General features: G+C 37.9%; 1 protein-coding gene across 1 annotated transcript in view; it reads right to left on the reverse strand.

Annotated features, from left to right (window-relative positions):
* Positions 1 to 20,075, reverse strand: part of PREX2 (phosphatidylinositol-3,4,5-trisphosphate dependent Rac exchange factor 2) — a 268,776-nt gene that overhangs the window by 182,159 nt on the left and 66,542 nt on the right. The window contains exons 2-4 of the mRNA XM_089898597.1: positions 7,755 to 7,826; positions 6,505 to 6,627; positions 4,096 to 4,200 (exon numbers count right to left, since the gene is read on the reverse strand). Coding sequence (XP_089754723.1) covers positions 4,096 to 4,200; positions 6,505 to 6,627; positions 7,755 to 7,826 — 300 coding nt within the window. The remainder of the gene's footprint in view (positions 1 to 4,095; positions 4,201 to 6,504; positions 6,628 to 7,754; positions 7,827 to 20,075) is intronic.

Raw genomic sequence — 20,075 nt, forward strand, 5'->3', positions numbered from 1 at the left:
AGAGACAGAGATGGAGGAATGAATTAATGGATAGATGGATGAATGGATGGATGAACGTACTGATGAAAGAATGTACTGATGGATGAATAAATAGACGTACACATACGTACATACATCCTGCTTATAGGGGGAGGTCACGTGGTGTTGCAGAAGATCAGGACTGAGGACAACTGGGTTCTACCCATGCTCTGCCACTGGCCCGTGATGCAACTTGGACGGATTTCAAAATTGTAATTTTCCTCTCTGTACAACTGGCCTGTTTTAATCCAGTGATCTCTAAGTCACTTCAAGCTATAATACCTCACCAATGACACTGGCCAGGCAGTCTCAGGGAAGGATGTCAGATATGATCTCCACAGAGCCAAGATGGAAGGAGAAAGCTCAAAATCAGCAATCACAGTGAGACGAAATAGAAGCAGCTTCCATTTACTGAAAGTAATGGTCAAGGGAACCGACTCGATAAACACAGGCTTGATCCTCTGAAACACCAGGTCTTTATTCTGCGGTCTAAGCAGCAACGCAAAAAAAAAAAATTCAAATAAAGATGTTAAAAGCAATTTTTTAATTAAAAAACTTTAAGAAACAGATTTTTTTCTTTGGCCACGCCACGCGGTTTGTGGGATCTTAGTTCTCTGACCAGGATCGAACCCGGGCCCTCGGCAGTGAAAGCTCCAAGCCCTGACTACTGGACCGCCAGGGAATTCCCTAAAATAACAGACTGGAGACTTATGTCAAAACCTGTTTCTGCAGTGCCTATCAGGGTGACTGGCACAGAGGAAGCCGATAATAAATATTTGACTAAGGAAGAAAAGAGCTCTTCAAACATCATACTGATAATTTATAACCTTTATACCACTATTCTTTAAAATACTGTCCTACATTCCTTGAGAGGAGAGGCCGAGTGCTGAGTGGGAAAGGAAGCAAAAGGAAGAGTGATGTAAGCAGACCAGCCCCCCACTGCCCTGAGCAACTGAGTTCAGCTCCAATTTGTTCAACCAACTCGGCAAAACCAGCACCATGACTTTCACTTCACCAGAAACCTTAGAAGACACAGCAGCAAAGAAGTGTCTCATTCAAACAGGCTCTTTGGGGGTTTCAACCCCTACTGCAATCAGGTCATCAAAATACTCTTTCCACCTGTGTATGGTACTGTCCCCAGAGGAACCCTATGTAACACAACGATCTACATCCCATTCTATTTCCAGTGATGTTTCAGTGTCCCCGTATGAGTGAGCACTCCTTATAAATGCGGCCACCCCCTCTACCTAGCCCTGGGCTGAAGCACCCTGAGGAACACATGACTGTCTAACCCACTTTTATTTCCTTGTCTATTAGTACTGTATAGATTACAAACTCTCTTCATAGCAGCCACTTTATTTCTTTCACTTTTACTGGAGTAGAGTTAATTTACAATGTTGTGTTAGTTTCTGCCGTACAGCAAAGTGAATCAGTTATACATATACATGTATCCACTCTTTTGTAGATTCTTTTCCCGTATAGGTCTTTACAGAGTATTGAGTAGAGTTCCCTGTGCTATACGGTAGGTCCTTATTAGACTGGCTTATGAGAGCCAGCTTTCTCCTTATGTAGACAGACAGAATGTTCCCTACATAAGCTGCTAGAGATTCCACTGATCCTAAAAACTTACTCAGGTGACAGTATATGCAAGTAACCAAAAATATAATATCATCACCCCAAATATGTAAATCCTTAATGTTTTTCAAAGGGTCATTGTTATTCTCCCCATTTTATGAGTACGGAAAACGACATCAGACATGTAATGAATTTCCTCAAGTCATCCGGGTAATTAGTGGCCACTTAGTGCCAAGGCAAGAACTATAAAAGCCAGGGTCTTCCTACCAGACTATGCTGTAGGATCTTGTAAAAACCAGCACTCTGGAATTGTGACATTTATTTAGTGGAGAGCCAGCTCTGCTGAGAACAGAGTGCCCTCAGTAAGACAGCAAAGTTCTGATAGTTCAAAGAGAGCCCCGTTGGTCCAGGGGCACAGGAACTTCCTCTGGCCATGGCAGAGAGAAGAGATGAGTAAATTCTCTTCCCCAAAACAACTGTTATACCGAGCAAAATTGTAAAAAAAACACAACAGTTTAAGGGCTCTGGTAATCAACTGAAGTCAAACAACAAACTGAGAAATGTTTATTCATGAAAAACTGCTGAACTTCAGGTAAGAACAGGGGAGTTGGTGGCATTCTTGCCTGGGCTCCTCCCATCCTGCCCCTACATGCCCCCAGCCCCAGGGCCATCCTCAGCTCATCCTGCATGGTAGTCCTGTCACAGTAGCACTGGCCCTGCAAACCTGCTACCAGAGGGGACTGCAGAGGGCAAAAATCCCACACCCAGGAGTGTTGTCAATAAAATTAGCACGCTGTCCAAGAAAAATGGGGAGCGCTCACATTTCTGCTAGCCTGAGATTGCAGTCCGGGGCAAACGTCAGACTATTCACGTGCAGAGAGGACCTGAGATGGCCCCAGGAGAAAAAAAACCCAGATCTGACTTGAAAACTGCCTGGCCTGTGAATGTGTCGCCCGCGACACTCACACACAGACCCACAAATCATATGGATTATGATGTTCGATCACCTCTTTCAAATCCCCAGCTGCCCACTAAGTTAACCAGTCAGAGGAGTGACCCCTAAAAAGAAAGGCTAAGCTATAAAACAAAAACTGAGCAGACATAGCAGCAGCTGCGTATACAAAAGACACAGATTCTCAAATTAAATCGAGACAAGTTCCTGAAAACAAAACCAACAAAAAACAATAACCAACCTGAGGGAAATAAACTTCCTAAGTTAAGATGCATATTGTAGTCCCTAGAGCAATTACAAAAAAAAAAAAAAACTGAACATAAACTTACTCTGATCCAGCAATTCTACTCTTAGTATTTACCCAAGAGAATGAAAATGTATGTCCACACACAGACTTGTACATGAATATTCATAACAGCATTCCTCAGAATTGCCCAAACTTGACATTTCCTGACTTTACTAAGAAATCTCTCTCTCTGAAATGACATCTCATATGTAGGATCTTCAAGGTCCATCATTATCATAGTCAATTGTTGACCCAATGTTCATAAACTGGCAAACGGATAAACAAAATACAATGGAATATTATTCAGCAATAAAAATGAATAGAATGTGGATATATGCCACAACAAGGATGAACCTCACAATCATTTTACTCAGTAAAAGAAGCCAAGCATCAAAAGATTATATTGTACAAATCATTTATACGGAATCTCCAGAAAAGGCAAACCTATAGAGATCGAAAGCAGATCGATGATTGCCTGGAGCTAATGGTGTGAGTGGAAAAGAGCTGTAAATGGGCATTTTATTTTTCATTTTAAATGAGCTGATCCAGACTCTAAAACTGGATCGTGGAGATGTCTGTTCCACTCCACAATTCGTTAAATATCACTGAATTCTATTTACAGTGTGGTTCTCACTGGCAATTACAATGTCCAAGAAACTGTCAAACTATGCATTTATTTGTACGATCCTGAAGAAATTAAATACAGATTCTTGCGCTTTTTATGAACACTGAATATGGAACGTATGTAGGAGAAAAGTCAATCTTGAAAATTCTTTTCTACCATCCCCATGATGCATTTCCTTCCTGTCACTGCCCTACTTAGAGCTCTCTCAGCAGAAGTAAATGAAGCTCTAGGGAGCTGAGGGATATAAAAGCAACTGTGAACTCTGGCACAAATGTCTTCGCTCACTAAGAACCTGCGGTTTCACAACTCATAATCAACCAGGAGAGGGCATGACAGTGTTTCCCCATAAACAAGCTTCTCCCAACTCTCACTTCTTTTCATTTCGTTCATTTCATTTGTGTGTGTGTGTGTGTGTGTGTGTGTGTGTGTGTGATTTTAAGAGCATATATAGAGAGAAATATAGTTGATTTACAGTCTCACTTCTTACATTTCTCAAATGACTCTCTAGCTTCCTAGCAGGGATATGTTAAAAACAGATGTCGTACAAGCACTTTTTACACCACACGGATGCTATTCCTTGGCTCTCAGTGGGGCTATCAACAAATAACAGTATACAGTGATACGTAAATATGTACTTACCAAAAGAAATGTCCGGATTGTTCTTATTTTGTTAAGTTCAAAAAGCAATTTCTGTGCCTTCTCGTGATTACTACAATATTCGTCGTAGATACGAAACTTGTCTTTCTGTGAATTCAAGTAAGAATAAGTTAGTCATTTTATTAGCCATTTTGAAATATTAAGTGTGAGTTTATGAACAAACTTTATTAAATGTTTACTATGTTTCAAGAGCTATACTATGTGTATATATAAGTATGTTTATTTTCCCTGATCCATGAAGAATGGTCTAGGAAAGGAGATAGACTTATATTAATTACAATCCAATATGATGTATGCAATAAAAATTAAATGAACGACGTGGTAGCAGATTACAGAGAAGAGAGTACTTAGCTTTGCTGGGAGGATTCAGACACAGCTTTAAAAAAGATGTCATATGTGGGCAAGATACAGAGACATAAATCCATGATTCCCTAGCAGGGAGAGGGAAGAAAGTATTTTTGGTGGAGGGAAAAGCATGTGCCAGACCATAGAGCAACAGGACATAGTACCCTGCAGGTCGTATGCACCAATCTGGACAGTTGTGTTTAAGAAGGACACTGACAAAGTGGAGAATAGTCAGCAACAAGCGACTGAGATAATGACAGACCCTGAAAATATTACATCTGAGAGGTCATCTCAGAGAGAGAGATTTGTTAGTACATAAAAGTAAGGAATGGTAGCTACTTCAAATAGCTGTCCTATTTATTGTAAAGGATTTACAACTCTTTGTAGCTCCAAAACACAATACTAGGACCACTGGGTGGAAATTGCAAGGGTCATGATGGGCAGTGATAGGCAGATTCAGGATTAATATAGAGATTTTCTAACAATTAGAGCTGTAACTAAAAGTGATCAAGTAAAAACAAGATCAACAACCTTCACAGATCCTATAGAAGGGATTCTTTCATAAAAGGAGAAATTTCACACCATCTTGATCTCTAAAGCTCCCTTCCATCTGTAAGATTTTCTCCAAGTATCTATGATCAATATCTATCAAATATCCCAGTAAATATATCCCAGTAAAAGAGGCAGACACAGAAAATGTAGTGACTGAATAGTGGAACAGAAGTGCGTCCTCTAAAATTTCAAAGACGTGTATTTAGAAACACAGAGTGCTGTTTTATACAGCCAGGAGAAAATGTATTGAATTACTTATTTCAAGAGATGGGATAAACCAGAAGAAAACAAACTTCAGAAACAGTTTAACTAAATTCATGGCTGACAGATTCATAGTGTGTTACTGAGGAAATGGATGTCAGGGTGCAAGATTCCCATGTACAGCCCAGCACTGAGATAGCAACTACTCCAGCTGGCAGGAGATGTGCATTCTTTCATGAAAGGGAACAGTCTGGATTAAGTGGATACAACACACGTGGTTTATAGTTTTGCCCAACGAAACCTTGACCTTCCTATACCCAAGGAGTCTCTCCCTTTAATATAATTATTTTTATGGAATATTTTCTGATTCTAAAAATAACATTTACAGAGTCTGCTCACCACATACAGAAATATAGATCTAGAAACTCCATATCATTACTTTATAAAAGACTGGAAATCAAAAATAAATGAAAATTGATTTCTATGACAAAATACTCCTATACATTTTTAAATAAAACACTACTTGCATAGCATTTTGATAAGTAAGTGGATTCAAATTGATATTCTGAAAATTAGCATCAGCAGAGTGGTAGAAATAGCAGCATTATTTTTCTTTTGTCAGTATGAACGCCCTTTAGTTCTGAAAACGATTTTCACCGTACCGGTGGCTTTGTACCTTGCAAATCGATTGCATAAGTAATTTCAGCTATCATGTGCAAAGGGATGAAAATGATCATACAAGCATGACATATAATTTGAAATAACCAACTACTGGCTTGTTCTTCTTCGGCACTGTTCAGTACAAGCCTCTGAGAAAAATTCAGATGCAGGCTATATGTGTACCTAGAGGGACCAGGTCTGTTCACCTCCAGGTTAGTCACAAGTCGATTAACAAGGGAATGTTTTGACCAATAAAAGGCTCATCGCATCATTGTAAAAGTAAGGATTTTCTGCCTCAAAAGAGAAATGCTCTATGTTTGAGGGAAACATAAAAATCCATTCATTATGAAACAGCCTGAATATTCATTAGAATTCAAAGCTACAGAGGATGCAAAAAACTAACTCATTGGGAAAAAGAAAAGCCTGTTTATTCTTCGCTGAATAAAATGGATGATGTGAGGCCCTCTCCCCTTTTTTGGCTCTAAGTGGAAGATTTCATTGGCCTTAAAAGACCCCAAACTTTTGGTGTCAGATTTTACTTCTAATGCTGAATTCCCACATACTACTGTTCCAGAAGTGAAACTTGAAATTTTAGGGGGAAAAGCTTTTAAAATAAACAGAAATTGATCCTACAAAGTGAAGAAAGCAGGTTCCCACTTCTTGCTGAGCATTAGGTTCTGGATGTAAACATTCCTCCACGACTTTTAAGAATTCTTTATGTACTGCAAGGATATCTTCAATGTTTGAGAACAGCATCTGTAAATAAATGTGTAAGTGCAATAGTGAGGCAAGTTTTTAAAAAATTCTATGGGAGTGGAGTATTTTCTCTTCAAGTTGAAAATGTCGGTGGAGAGCTGTCCTTCCCACCCCCCCACCCCCGGCTGGCAGAGCACCCATTCTGTCTGGACATCCTCTACCCTCCCACACAATTCTGGGAACCGGGAACCTAGCTCCGGCTCTCAGGACAACCCTGAGTAACTGAACCCAAGCATGGTCGTTGTCCCACCCCATTAAGGACAGCGGGCTGCAGGTAAAACAGTGCGGGCAGAATGGCTGGCAGGCTCTGGGGGAAGGGCTTCTTTGCCCATAGAAGTCCCTGCTATGGGAATCAAAGTACCTTCATGTCCCTTTGAGTAACAGGTGTCTTTTGCTTGCAACCAAAAGCACCCAAACTAAAACACTCCATGGTAAGGAGAATGTAAACGTTACTATTGAATTTAATGGTAAACAGATGTGCCTATAAAATCCTTGGGAATTATTTTCCGTAAAATAAAACAGCAAGTTGGCATCCAAAATAAATATCAATGATGATTTATACAGTTTCAATGAATAATGACTAGAGCACAATTAATTTTCATTTACCATCCCCCCCTTTTTCCCCCCAAACTCTTCACAATTTTCCTTCCCTACAGTTTAAAAGGAAATGCTTATACATTTGTGAGCTGAAGATACTGTGTGGACGTCTTCTGCCCCAGTGGACCCTCCAAATCGTTTGCTCTGCAGGGGTCAGAGACTAGAAGCTGCATGTGCCCACATCCTGCCGCCCAGGCCCTCTAGCAATTCCCTCACACATGGTTCAGCTCCTTTCCCCTCGAGAAACATGAAGGTTCTTGGACTCTGGGTTACCTTTTTCCTCCTTTCAAACGTTTCCAAGGTCTTGGCAAAAATTCCTCTCTGTCTTCTACACCATCCTCATAACCCCCGTTTCTTTTCCCAAACCCTAGTTTCCCTTTTTCTCATTGCTGGCCACACAATGACTGGTGACTGGTACAGAACTTATCCCGGAAGTGGAGACAAGTTGACGAGCCCTGAGGCAACATCCCACGGGTAACATTTCATCTGAGGGGACCTTGTGCTGGGGTCGGTCGAGGGCACCTCCTCACCTTCACCGTTTCTTCTGTTACATTTTTGTCAAGTTTCGACGCAGCGCACTGGTTCATCCGGTGTAAGAATGCCTGCAGAAAGCAGGAAAAGATACTATGAAGGCAACATTGGACTAAATCAAATGAGCGTTGATCTGAATTAATTGTTTTTTATAAGAAACCAAAGTTTAAAAATCCAATAACTGTCGAGTGTAACAGTTTTGTTGTACAAGGCAGAAATCTTGTGTGTTGCTTCTCCTACCTGGGAATTATATTTCCTTTATAGTTTGGGGGCAGGACCAAAAGTGATCACGTAGATATGAATTAAACGTATCCACCAAGATCTCAAAGTTCTGCGGTAAAACACACAGAGTCAAGTGTTTCCTAAACTTCTAAGTCTTGTGAAGCACAAAAGACCAAAATCTAGCCAAAAATGGGATTTCTAATACAAACAAAAGGGCCAGAAATTCTAAAAGGAGCCCTTTAGAAGTGAGAGAAATTGAGGAAGTGAGGGAGGAAGGGAGAAAGAAAGGGACCTTCAAGAAGGAATGGAAGAATTTCCCATCCCCTCTTGCCCCATTCAAGTTTTAGGAAGCCAGAATTTGTATTTCTGGGAACAGGTCTGAGCTCTCCACAGCCCTATGGTAGGCAAATGAGTTCATTTGTATTTCAAAGATCTGGACTCTTCCTGATGGCCATTAAGCCCATGACTAAATAAGCTATTAATTTAGCAAAGAAAAAAAGGATTAAAAGAGTTATTTATACTGAGCCTTAAAAGAGAAAGTTTAGAAGGAAAAAAAGACGAGACTTTCTATCCAGCAAATACAAGACGTTGTCCTCAAGACAACGTCCACTAACTACCTAGTGACCACGTGAGATCATCCCTTCCCTTGTCTGTCTTAAGAACTCCAGCCACTACCTGCCAAGTCAGGGCACATAGAAGCTTGAAGCAATCTCAAGATACTGCATCAAACAAATGAAAATTAATGTAAGAATTTCATTTAAAAAAAAAAAGTTCATTTTTGACATGCTATATTTACAAAGATTTAAAAGATTAACAAAACCCAGGATTATGCATAATATTCCAAAATTATCACCCTCAAGACATTGCTAATAACAGTATAAAATGGCACAACACTTTTGAGGGCAACTTACAATATATCTCAACTTTTTAAGTGGGCATTCCCTTTAACCCAGTAATTCTACTTCTGGGAATTTATCCTAAGAAAATATTCAGACAAGGGGTTTCAGTGTATTGATTACAACAGTGGAAACCACCTAAATGCCCATAATTAATGGGATCATTTAATATATTATGGTACATGCAAACTACAGAATACTGTGCAAAAGTATAATCATAAATGGAATGGGATGAAAATTATATATACGTGTGTGTGCGTATACAACAGATGTCTATAAAATACTGTTTGGCAAAAAAAATTACTAAACAGCATACTGGATGTGTGCATACCTACACATACACACTTGCGTGTATATATACATATATATATACACACACACAACTGTATATGTGTGTACATATACATATATACGAATATTACACATGTATATAATATATACATATATACACATGGGTAATGTCAGTGTGCGTTCATACTAAGAAAAAATATGTAGCATATACCAAAATGCAAACAGTGATTACCTCCAGGTGATAGGAAGATGACCTTTGTACACTTTCTTATTGTCAGAATATCTGGCTGTGTGCATGTTGTAACTTTTGTAAAGAAAAATAACAATATTATTTAAAGGAAACAAAACAAATCGGCCACAGGTCGCACTCCTAGCTTTAGCTTCAGCACCATCTTGATTCCTGATTCAATGGGTTCACGTTTCAGATTCCATAACTACAAAGCCACATCAGTACTGACAGCCTCAAATGAATGAAAGAATTCAGCTGAATTAAATAAAATGAATGTGAAAGTACTGGATGTCACCTTAACTTTTTTATTGGAAACGTGATACAATCTTTTGAAATATTATCTAAAGTTAGGTATAATTTGCAATGGAGAGAGATTTTCGAATTTTCTGGCTTCAAGTGCCCATTTTAATTAGTGTTAGTCTAATTTTTAATTTTAGTTTTGTTTTTCTTGAATAGTTTTCCATATACCTATACTAAAAATGCTCCTTAGCTCTTTCTGTTTAGTCTTAAAACAGCACGGTTGCTTTGGTTGCCCAGTTTACATTTCGTATTAACCACATAGGAAACATAACCTCTCATGCAAGCAAAACTTAAACTTCACTTCTACATGCATAAACCTTATCTTCATAAACTGAACTCAGTCACATTCTGAAACCAACAAATTGAAGACAGGAGGTAGTGAAAATGAATCAAACTAGGAGGTAGAAGGAAACATACAAGCTAATAAAGTAAACTCTATCTTTATCTGACTTTTTATCTTCAATCCTCCGTGACAATAGGGAACTTTTTGTTTAACTGCATATGAAAGAAAACCTGGAACTTCTTAGCATTTCTAACCAAGCATTTATTTTTCCCAAGAGCCTCATTTTATACAACAGTGAAGGCAGATTTAAGACAGTGTGCCCAGAGGGCAAAATCATGAAAACTGTTTGACATTTTTTACAAAATGTGTAAGTCTTCCTCTCTGAAGATAAACAACGTGTTCTCAGAATCATCCTTTAACAACCAGAATCTACAGAGTCCTTTCAGACTTTGGTAACTGCGGCATTTAATCTTTCTCCTATCAATCAAGGAAGCATTAATACCCTAGTCACAAAAACACATGAAATTTAATATGCTGTTTTATCTCTGTACTCATTCATTCTCCCTGGTTCAGAATTTCATCAGAATCATATCATCTTCATTCTGATACAAATATATGGAAAATAAGTTCCAGAAAATGGCTTTTAATGCCAGTGGTTCTCAAACTTTTCACTGTGTATGAGACTTGGAGAGTTTCTTCCAAATGCAGATTCTCCAGCCCTGTCCCCAGAAGGCCTGATTCAGCAGATTGGTTTAGGACCCAGAAATCTGCATTTTGAGCAAGTTCCCTAATACACTTGGTCCAGAGACCACAGTCTGATGATCTTTATGTTTATTCTTCCAAAGACTAAAGAAACAGACTGGGAAACAAATAAGTAAGACTCAATGGGAAAAACGGGTTCACTTATTTCACCCTGACTTTCAACTCCAGGTCATACTCCCTCTATGTACAGTACCCTCTCGCTCAGCCACTTGGAGTTCCTGATACCTCACCAGAGGACCCTCCTCCCAACAATGAAAATCACAAGCTGGGCTGTGTAAACAGGTGATAATAATCTCTGAAGGCTCGTGAGATGCAGAGACAGGTGAGCCGGGTAAGACAGCCTAGGTCACCTTTGGAGGAAGGGACCTCCAGCTTGCAGGTGTGTAATTAGCACAGCACACACTCAGCAAACCAGCGCTCCCCTGACGATGATGCTGCACGGTGTATTCCCAGATATCACTCTAGTCGTGGGCTGCTTTCTTCCCTTTCAGAGAGCTCACCTCACCTTCTCTTCAATTTGGTCCACGCTGTTTTCCTCTCAGCAAGAGTTTGATAAAATGTATTAAATGTGATACATTAAAGTTTGAGAAAGCTAAAAATGTCACAAGTTTGCTACCAAGAAATCAAAAGAAGGAAGAAAACTCTTTCAGATATAATAGGGAGATGACAGCAATCCCCTTTGGCCTTGTCTGTCCATCTGGGCCACTACCAGCTCAAAAGTCAAGTCCATGATGAGTTTTATTCTCAGAATGCATTTGCTGATCTTATAATTTCAGTGTACTAAATGATAATCTTTCTCAACTCACTCTTGTCCTTCCCACTCTTTTCATCAGTCAGGCACACACAGATCACTCTCAAATATCGCACAGATTTTAACAGTTTGCACTTTTAATTCTAGATACCTGATGCCAATCTGAATTTCACATCATACAGGGATTAAACCTTATTACTCCTATAAATATTCTACATTCAGAATGATTTTAGCAGCAACTGTCACCTTGAAACTGTGGATATTTAATATCAATAGAGATGGATAAATTTTACATATGAAGGATTTAAGAGGAGCCGCCCTATTGCAGGAAAAAGTGTACTCATTTCATGAAAATACGTGGAAAAAATAAGAGTAAATATTTTCCTTTTACCTCTTGAACTTAAAACAATATTATGACATCAAAATTCTTTGGAAGACAGTGTTTTGTTTTGTCTTCCTGAGAAAAAAACAAAGTCCTATTAAGTGAAAAAGGCTTGTCATTTGAGTTTGCCTTGAATACCTGGTTGATCGTGGTGCCATTTTATTGGAATGGAGAAGTCGAAATGAGGAGTAATTGTTGGAGTGGGAGGGTCAGCTTGTCCTGGCCATGTTGAATTTGAGATGCCTACGGGACACCAATGTAGAGATCTCAAGTAGGGAGGTAGCTGTACTGATCCTGGTTTCTGAGGGGAGTTCGAGGCTGAAGTTAAAGAGTTGAATGTCCCTGGCACAAAGACATAACTCAGGGAAAGTGTTCATAACTCAGGGAAGAGAGAAGAGACAGCTGGCCCCAGTTCATTGGAGAAAGTATATAGATAGAGAAGAAAAAAAAGCCCCAGGACATAACCTTGGGGGCACTCCAACATTTAGAGGTCAAGCAGAAGAAGAGAAACTAAAGAAGCCAGTAAGGTAGGAAGGAGCAAAACCAGCAGTAGAGTGTCACAAAAGCCAACAGAGAGAGGGCTTCAAGAAAGAAGGAGTGGTCAATCGCTTTAACAGTGCTGAGAATTCAGGTAAGGTACAAACAGATATATGACTTGACAACACAAGGTCGGTCACTGGTGATCTTGACCATGGCACTCCCAAATGAATGGATAGAAGGAGAAATGGAAAATAGAAAGATGGAGTCTATAACCACAGAAAACGTTTAAAAGTTTTTAGAGTTTTGCTGAGAGAGGGAGCAGAGATATGGAGGTGAATTTAGAACAAGGAACAGTTTATTTTTTAAGCTAGAAAATACTAGCTCAATTCATTGTTCGAGTTACATTTTATGTTCCCTTATTATACTTTTGGCAAATCTTTCATAAATTCTCCAGTCCACTGGATCTCACTTTTTCCTGAACACCCATTGAGTCCCAATTTTTTGAGTAGGACTCCTTTATTTAACATGAAAAAAAGTAATAGACATGCATATTGTGGTGTTAAGGTCTGTAAATTTAAATACATATTAACTATTAACCACTAAACAAAATTCAATGATAGGCATTGTTCTTGGCAGTGGTTCTTAAACATTTTAATCTCAGGACTCCTTTACACTCTTAAAAATTACGGAGAACCACAAAGAGCTTTTATTTATGTGTATTATTATCTAACAGTATTTAATGTTAGCAACTAAAACTAAGGAAAATTTTAATATTTGCTATCCAAAAAATTCATTTATTTACAAATGTATTTAAAATTAACAATTATAAACCCATTACATGTTAACATATATAACATACTTTTATGAAAAGCAGCTATCTTTTCCTAAAAAATTGTAGTACGAAGTATGGTACTATCTCATAAGAATGCAAATTTCTTTAACATCTGGCTTAACAGAAAATAGCTGAATTCTCAGATGCTTCAATGCACTGTGATATATTGTTTGGAAATGTATTTTCAATGATAGTTGGAAAAGGGAAAAATATGTTCATTGCTATAACATTTTCAGTGAGTTGTGAATATTCTTCTTTAATACAACAACAAAATTCAATAAGTAGTAGTTTCTTAAAGGCAGTCATGATGTGGAATCCGAAACCGTATCAGTGAACCTTTCATACTCTGTTACCTTAAAACCCATTGACCTATCTTGGAATTTGAAGAGACCTTTTAACCATGTTTGATGTTGTACTTTTTTTTTTTTTTTTTGCGGTAAGCGGGCCTCTCACTGTTGTGGCCTCTCCCATTGTGGAGCACAGGCTCCGGACGCACAGGCTCAGCGGCCGTGGCTCACGGGCCCAGCCCCTCCGCGGCATGTGGGATCTTCCCGGACCAGGGCACGAACCCGTGTCCCCTGCATCGGCAGGCGTACTCTCAACCGCTGAGCCACCAGAGAAGCTCAATGTTGTACATTTTTTAATAGTAATTCACTGAGAGTTATGCATATCTTCCAAATATTAACACATTTCATTATTCAATATTTAAAAAACACATCACATTAGTTAATCTCAGTATATCCAACTCATTAGAAAAGTCTTTAAGTATAAGGAAGCTGCCAAGCTCACAGTGATAGACATCAATTTTCCAAACTCTAAATTCACTTGAATTTATCACCATAAGCAAATACTACCAGTTTTTTTTCTTGCAATGACAGGCTCACTTCATTCTTTTTTGAGAAACTATCTTCCAAATACCCAAATACCCCAAATCTGAAACCACAGTTCATCCCACAGCTGCTGTTTCAAGTAAATATGATGTTCCACAGCAACTCAAACAATCACACCCAGTCTTTCCCTGGAGACAACCATAACACTTGCATATGCAGAAAAGTACCTAGCTGTATCTCCCATCTCATCTCACAGAATATTAAACAGATGTGCTTAAGAGCCAAGATTTAATAAAATTAATAATTTTTACAGCTTTATCCAGAACATTCTTCAATGCAACCGGCATTCCCAACCACCCACGCGAGTGGGCGACAATGAAGTACACAGTGACAACTAGTACGGTTTGGTGCCACTGCGTTGACTCACGCTAAGGCACTGGCAGCTTTACACATCATTGCTTTGCACCATTAGTGCAAACATCAACACACAAACAGGTGAAAACAGAATTACAATTTACCGGATCACAAACGCCTGAGCTGAAATGTTTGCCAGAAGCAGTACAGGTTAGGAGATCCTGAACTGTAACTGACAAATTATTGAAGGCTCAGTATGGACAAGTCTGAGGATTAAAACTCCAGGGGGACACAGTCAAAGGAGGGAGGGGAGGGCTCACACTTTTGTGAGTTTTACCTCCAGGAGCTTTACCAGTTTCTCACAGTGAATATCAGAGTGAAATCTTCTCCTGTGCCCAAAGAGGGAGGGGAAAAGTAACCATTTTGAAATACATCAGAGCATTCTGTTCTTCTTAATGAGGCCTGCTTAAGAAGAAACTATTTTAGGGAGTCTACACTATTGGGGTTATAGCAGAGCCTAATTGAACTGTGGGAAGAGAAATGGTGACTCCTGCCTGCTCTAGTCTTCCAGATGGGAAAAGAAAAATACTCAACCCTCACTTACACTTGCCAACTTTTTCCATATAAGGAGGGGGGACTACTGAGAAAAAATGGTGAAGGTCACAGCTCAGGGACACAGGCTCACCAAAAGACTTAATCATAAGACTACAGAACACTTCCCATCCCCCCACATCTTCCTTACCACACACTAAAGGCCTATTTACCAGAGTTCCTTTCACATAGTACATCATGTCTGGCTTTCAACCAAAAATTACAAGGCATATACTAAAAGACAAAAAAAGCAGATAGAAGAGACAGAGCAAGCGTCAGAACGAGACTCAGATATGGCAGAGATGTTGGAATTATCAGACCAGGAATTTCAAACAACTAGGAGTAATATGCTAAGGGTTCTGCTGAAAAAAGTAGACAACATGCAAGAACAGATGGACAATGAAAGCAGAGAGATGGAAATTCTAAGAAAAGATCAAAAAGAAATCCTAGAGATTTTTTTCAAACTGTAACATAAATGAAGAATGCCTTTGATGGGCTCATTAGAGACTCGAGTAAAGAATCACTGACTTTGAGGATATGGCAATAGAAACTTCCAAAACTGAAAAGCAAAGAAAAAAAAAAAAAAAAAGACTGAAAGAAATGAGATAGAATATCCAAAAACTCCACAGTTCTCCACAATGACATATGGTATAATATATACATAATGGGAATAACAGAAGGAAAAGAGAGATAAGAGAACAGAAAAAATATTCAAACAATAATGACCAAGAATTTCCCCAAATTCATGTCAGATACCAAACCACAGATTCAGGAAGGTCAGAATACCAAACAAGATAAATGCCCCCAAAACCCCACAATTAGACATATATTCAAACTGAAAAAAATCAAAGATTAAAAGAAAATCTTGAAAGAGCCAGAGGAAAAAAACACCTTACTTACAGAGGAACAAAGACAAGAATTACATTTGACTTTTCCTCAGAAACCATGCCAGCAAGAAGAGAATGAAGTGAAACATTTAAAGTGTTGGGAGAAAAAAAATCACCAACCTAGAATTCTGTACCCTGTGAAACTATACTTCAAAAGTGAAGGGGAAATAAAAACTCTCAGACAAACAAAAATGGAGTGGTAGACCTGTCTTGCAAGAAAGAGTAAATGTTATTAAAACAGAAGGCAAATGATATGGGTCAAAAATTTAGATGTACATAAAAAAAGAAAAAAAAATCAGAGAGAAGCAATAAATGAAGGGAAAATAGAAACTTTTATTTTTCTTATTCTAAATTGATCTAAAAGAGAAAAGTTTGTTGAAAAGAATAACAGCAACAATGTATTCAATTATGTATGTATATGTGTGTGTATACATACACATGCTTATGTATTCTTATGTACAAGTGACATGAATGACAGCAATGATACAAGGAAGAAGAAGGAGGTATCAGGAATATTTTGTTATTATAAGGTACTTGCACTACCCATGAAGAGTTATAGTGTTATTTGAAGGTGTACTTGAATCACTTGTAAAAGCATATTGCAAACTCTAAGGCAACCACTAAAAAAAAAGTTTAAAAAGAAGTATAATTGATATACTAAGAAAAGAGAGAAAATGGAATCAATAAGATGCTCAATTAAAGCCACAGAAAGAATGGAAGACAAAAACAGAAAAAAAGGGCAATAAATAGAAAACAGTAAAAAATATGGGAGATATTAATCCAACTATATCAAGAATCACACTGAATTGTCAAGGGTCTAGATACACCAATTAAAAGAGGTTGTCAGAGTGGATCAAAAAACAATTCCCAACTCTACATTGTCTAAAAGAAACCGACTGTAAATATAAAAACACATATAGATTGAGAAAAGGGATGGTAAAAGATATACTATGCTAACATTAATCAAAACAAAGCAGAAGAAGCTATATGAATTTCTGACAGAGCAGATGTCAAGAGCAAGACGAGTTCTCAGAGATAATTAAAAAGATGTCAATTCTCCAAGAACACATAACAACCCTTAACATGTATGTGTCTAACAAGAGCATCAAAATACATGAGGCAAAAACTGATAGAACTGCAAGGAGAAATAGATGAGTCCACTATCATTGTTGGGGACTTAATTTTTTATCAGAAGTGAAAATATCCAGCAGGCAGAAAATCAGTAAGACATAGCTAAACTCAACAACATTATCAATTAGCTGGATATAATGGACATCAATTAACTATATCCAACTACGCAGAAAATACATTCTTCTCAAGCTCACATGGAATATTGACCAAAACAGAGCATATTCTGGGGGATAAAACACATCCTAACAAATCTAAAAGAATAGATATCATAAAATATCTGCTCAGACCACAATGGAACTAATTAAACTAGAAATCAATAATAGCTAGAAGACCCCCAAATGCATGGATATTAAACAATACACTTCTTAATAACACACAGGTCAAATAAGAAGTCTCAAGAGAAATATGAAAACATTCTAAAAAAAATGAAAATACAGCTCACCAAAATTTGTGGGATGCAGCAAAAGAAGTGCTTAGAGGGACATTTATGGCATTGAGTGCATACATTAGAAAAGAAGAAAGATTTGGACTTCTCTTGTGGTCCGGTGATTAAGACTCCGTGCTTCCACTGCAGGGAGCATGGGTTCAATCCCTGGCCAAGGAAATTCCACATGCCATGCGATGCAGCCAAAAAGGAAAAAAAGAAAGAAAGAAAAGAAAAGAAGAAAGAATTAAATCAATCATCTAAGCTTTTGCTTAGGAAAGAAGAGCAAACTAAATCCAAAGTCAGCAAAAGGAAAAAATAATAAAAATTAGAGGAGAAATCAGGAAAACTTAAAACACAAATCAACAGCAAAACTCAACAAAACCAAAAGCTGGTTCTTTGCAAAGATAAATAATATTGATAAGCCTCTAGCCAGATTAATGAGAGAGAGAGAGAGTAGAGACGTAAATTACTAGTATCACAAATGAAAAATACAACATTATCACAGATCCCATGGACATAAAAAGGATAATAATGGAATATTATGAAAAACATTATGACCACAAATGATAACTTAGGTGAAATGGATCAATTCCTTGACAGACATGATCTGCCAAAATTCACACAAAAAGAAATACAATTTAAATAGGACTATATCTATTTAAAGGAACTGAATCAATATTTAATAACCTTCCAAAATAGAAAGCACCAGACCAAACGAGTCCACTTGTGAATTCTATGAAACATTTAAGGGAGAAATTATATCAATTCTCTAGAGTGTCTTTCAGAAGACTAAAGTAGAAGAAATACTTCCTAACTTGTTCTGTGAGGCCAACATCCCTAATACCAAAATCAGACAAAGATTTCACAGGAAAACTACAGACCAATATCACTCACGAACTAGATTCCAAAATCCTAAACAAAATATTAACAAATAAAATCCAAAAATGTATAAAAAGAATTGTACACCACAGGCAAGTGGGATAATCCCAGATATGCAAAGCTGGTTCAACATTTGAAAATCAACTAATGTAATCCATCACATCAACAGTATAAAAATAAAAACCAGGGCTTCCCTGGTGGCACAGTGGTTGAGAGTCCGCCTGCCGATGCAGGGGACATGGGTTCACGCCCTGGTCTGGGAAGATCCCACATGCCGTGGAGCGGCTGAGCCTGTGAGCCATGGGCGCTGAGCCTGCGTGTCTGGAGCCTATGCTCCACAACGGGAGAGGCCACAACAGCGAGAGGCCCGCGTACCGCAAAAAAAAATAATAATAAAAAAAAGAAAAACCATATGGTCATAACAATAAATGCATAAGGTGCATCTGACAAAATCTAACAGCCATTCACAAAAAATGCTCTCAGCAAACTAAGAACAGAGGAGAAAATCCTCGACATTACAGAAAGTCTTTTAAAACCCTACAGCTAGCATTATACATAATGGTGAGAAACTAGAAGCTTTCACTAAAAAACAAAACAAACAAACAAATATAACAAAACAGAAAAAGACTTACAGAGAACAAACTAGTGGTTACCAGAGGGGAGCGGGGTGGGGAAAGGGCAAAACAGGTTAAGGGAATTAAGAGGTACTAAATAAATAAGTCACAGGGATGTAATGTACAGCACACGGGATATAGTCAATATTTTATAATAACTTTGTATGGTGTGTAATATATAAAAATATTGAATCACTATGGTATACACCTGAAACTAATATAATATTGTAAGTCAACTATACCACAATAACTAAAAAATTAAAATAAGTTTTAAAAAGAAGAAACAAGAAGCATTCCCACTAACATCAGGAACAACACAAGGATGTCTCCTCTTACCACTCCTGTTCAGCACTGTATGGAATTCCTAGCTAATGCAAGACCAAAAAAAGGAAATGAAAGGCATATAGATTGGAAAGAAAAAATGAATTTGCCTTTGTTTGCAAATGTATAATTGTCTATGTAGAAAATCCAAAAGAATTAACCAAAAAACTGCCACAACAAATAAGCAATTATAGCAAGGTTGTAGGATACAAGGTTAATATACAAAAGTCAGTCACTTTTCTATGTACCAACAATGAACAAGTGGAATTTGAAATTGAAAACCCAATACTTGTACATTAGCACCTCCAAAATTAAATACTTAGGAACAAATCTAACAAAATGTATACAACATCTATATGAGGAAAACTACAGAACTCTGAATAAAAAATATCAAAGAATTAAATATTCCACATTCATGGATAGGAGGAGTCAAGAATGTCAAGATGTTAGTTCTTTCAACTTGACCTGTAGATTTAACACAATTCCAAATAAATTCCAGCAAGTTATTTTGTGAATCTCAATGATTCTAAGTTTATCTGGAGAGATAAAAGACAGAATAGACAATACTGAAGAAGAATAAAATCAGAGAACTGACGTTACTTGACTTCAAGGCTCACTATAAAGCTACAGTAATCAAAAGAGTGTTATATTGGCAAAAGAATAGACAAACAGATCAATGGAACCCAACAGAGGCCCCAGAAATAGACTCACACAAATACAGTCAACTGATCTTTGACAAAGGTGCAAAGGCAAAAAATGGAGAAAGAACAATCCATTCAACAAACGGCGCTGGAACAACTGTATATCCACATGCAAATTAAAAAGAAGCAGCAGCAGCTAGACATGGACCTTACATCT

This window comes from Delphinapterus leucas, chromosome 17 (assembly GCF_059928025.1).
Source record: "Delphinapterus leucas isolate spDelLeu-1000000601 "Yukka" chromosome 17, BTC_Dleu_Yukka2, whole genome shotgun sequence".
Lineage (NCBI taxonomy): Eukaryota > Metazoa > Chordata > Mammalia > Artiodactyla > Monodontidae > Delphinapterus > Delphinapterus leucas.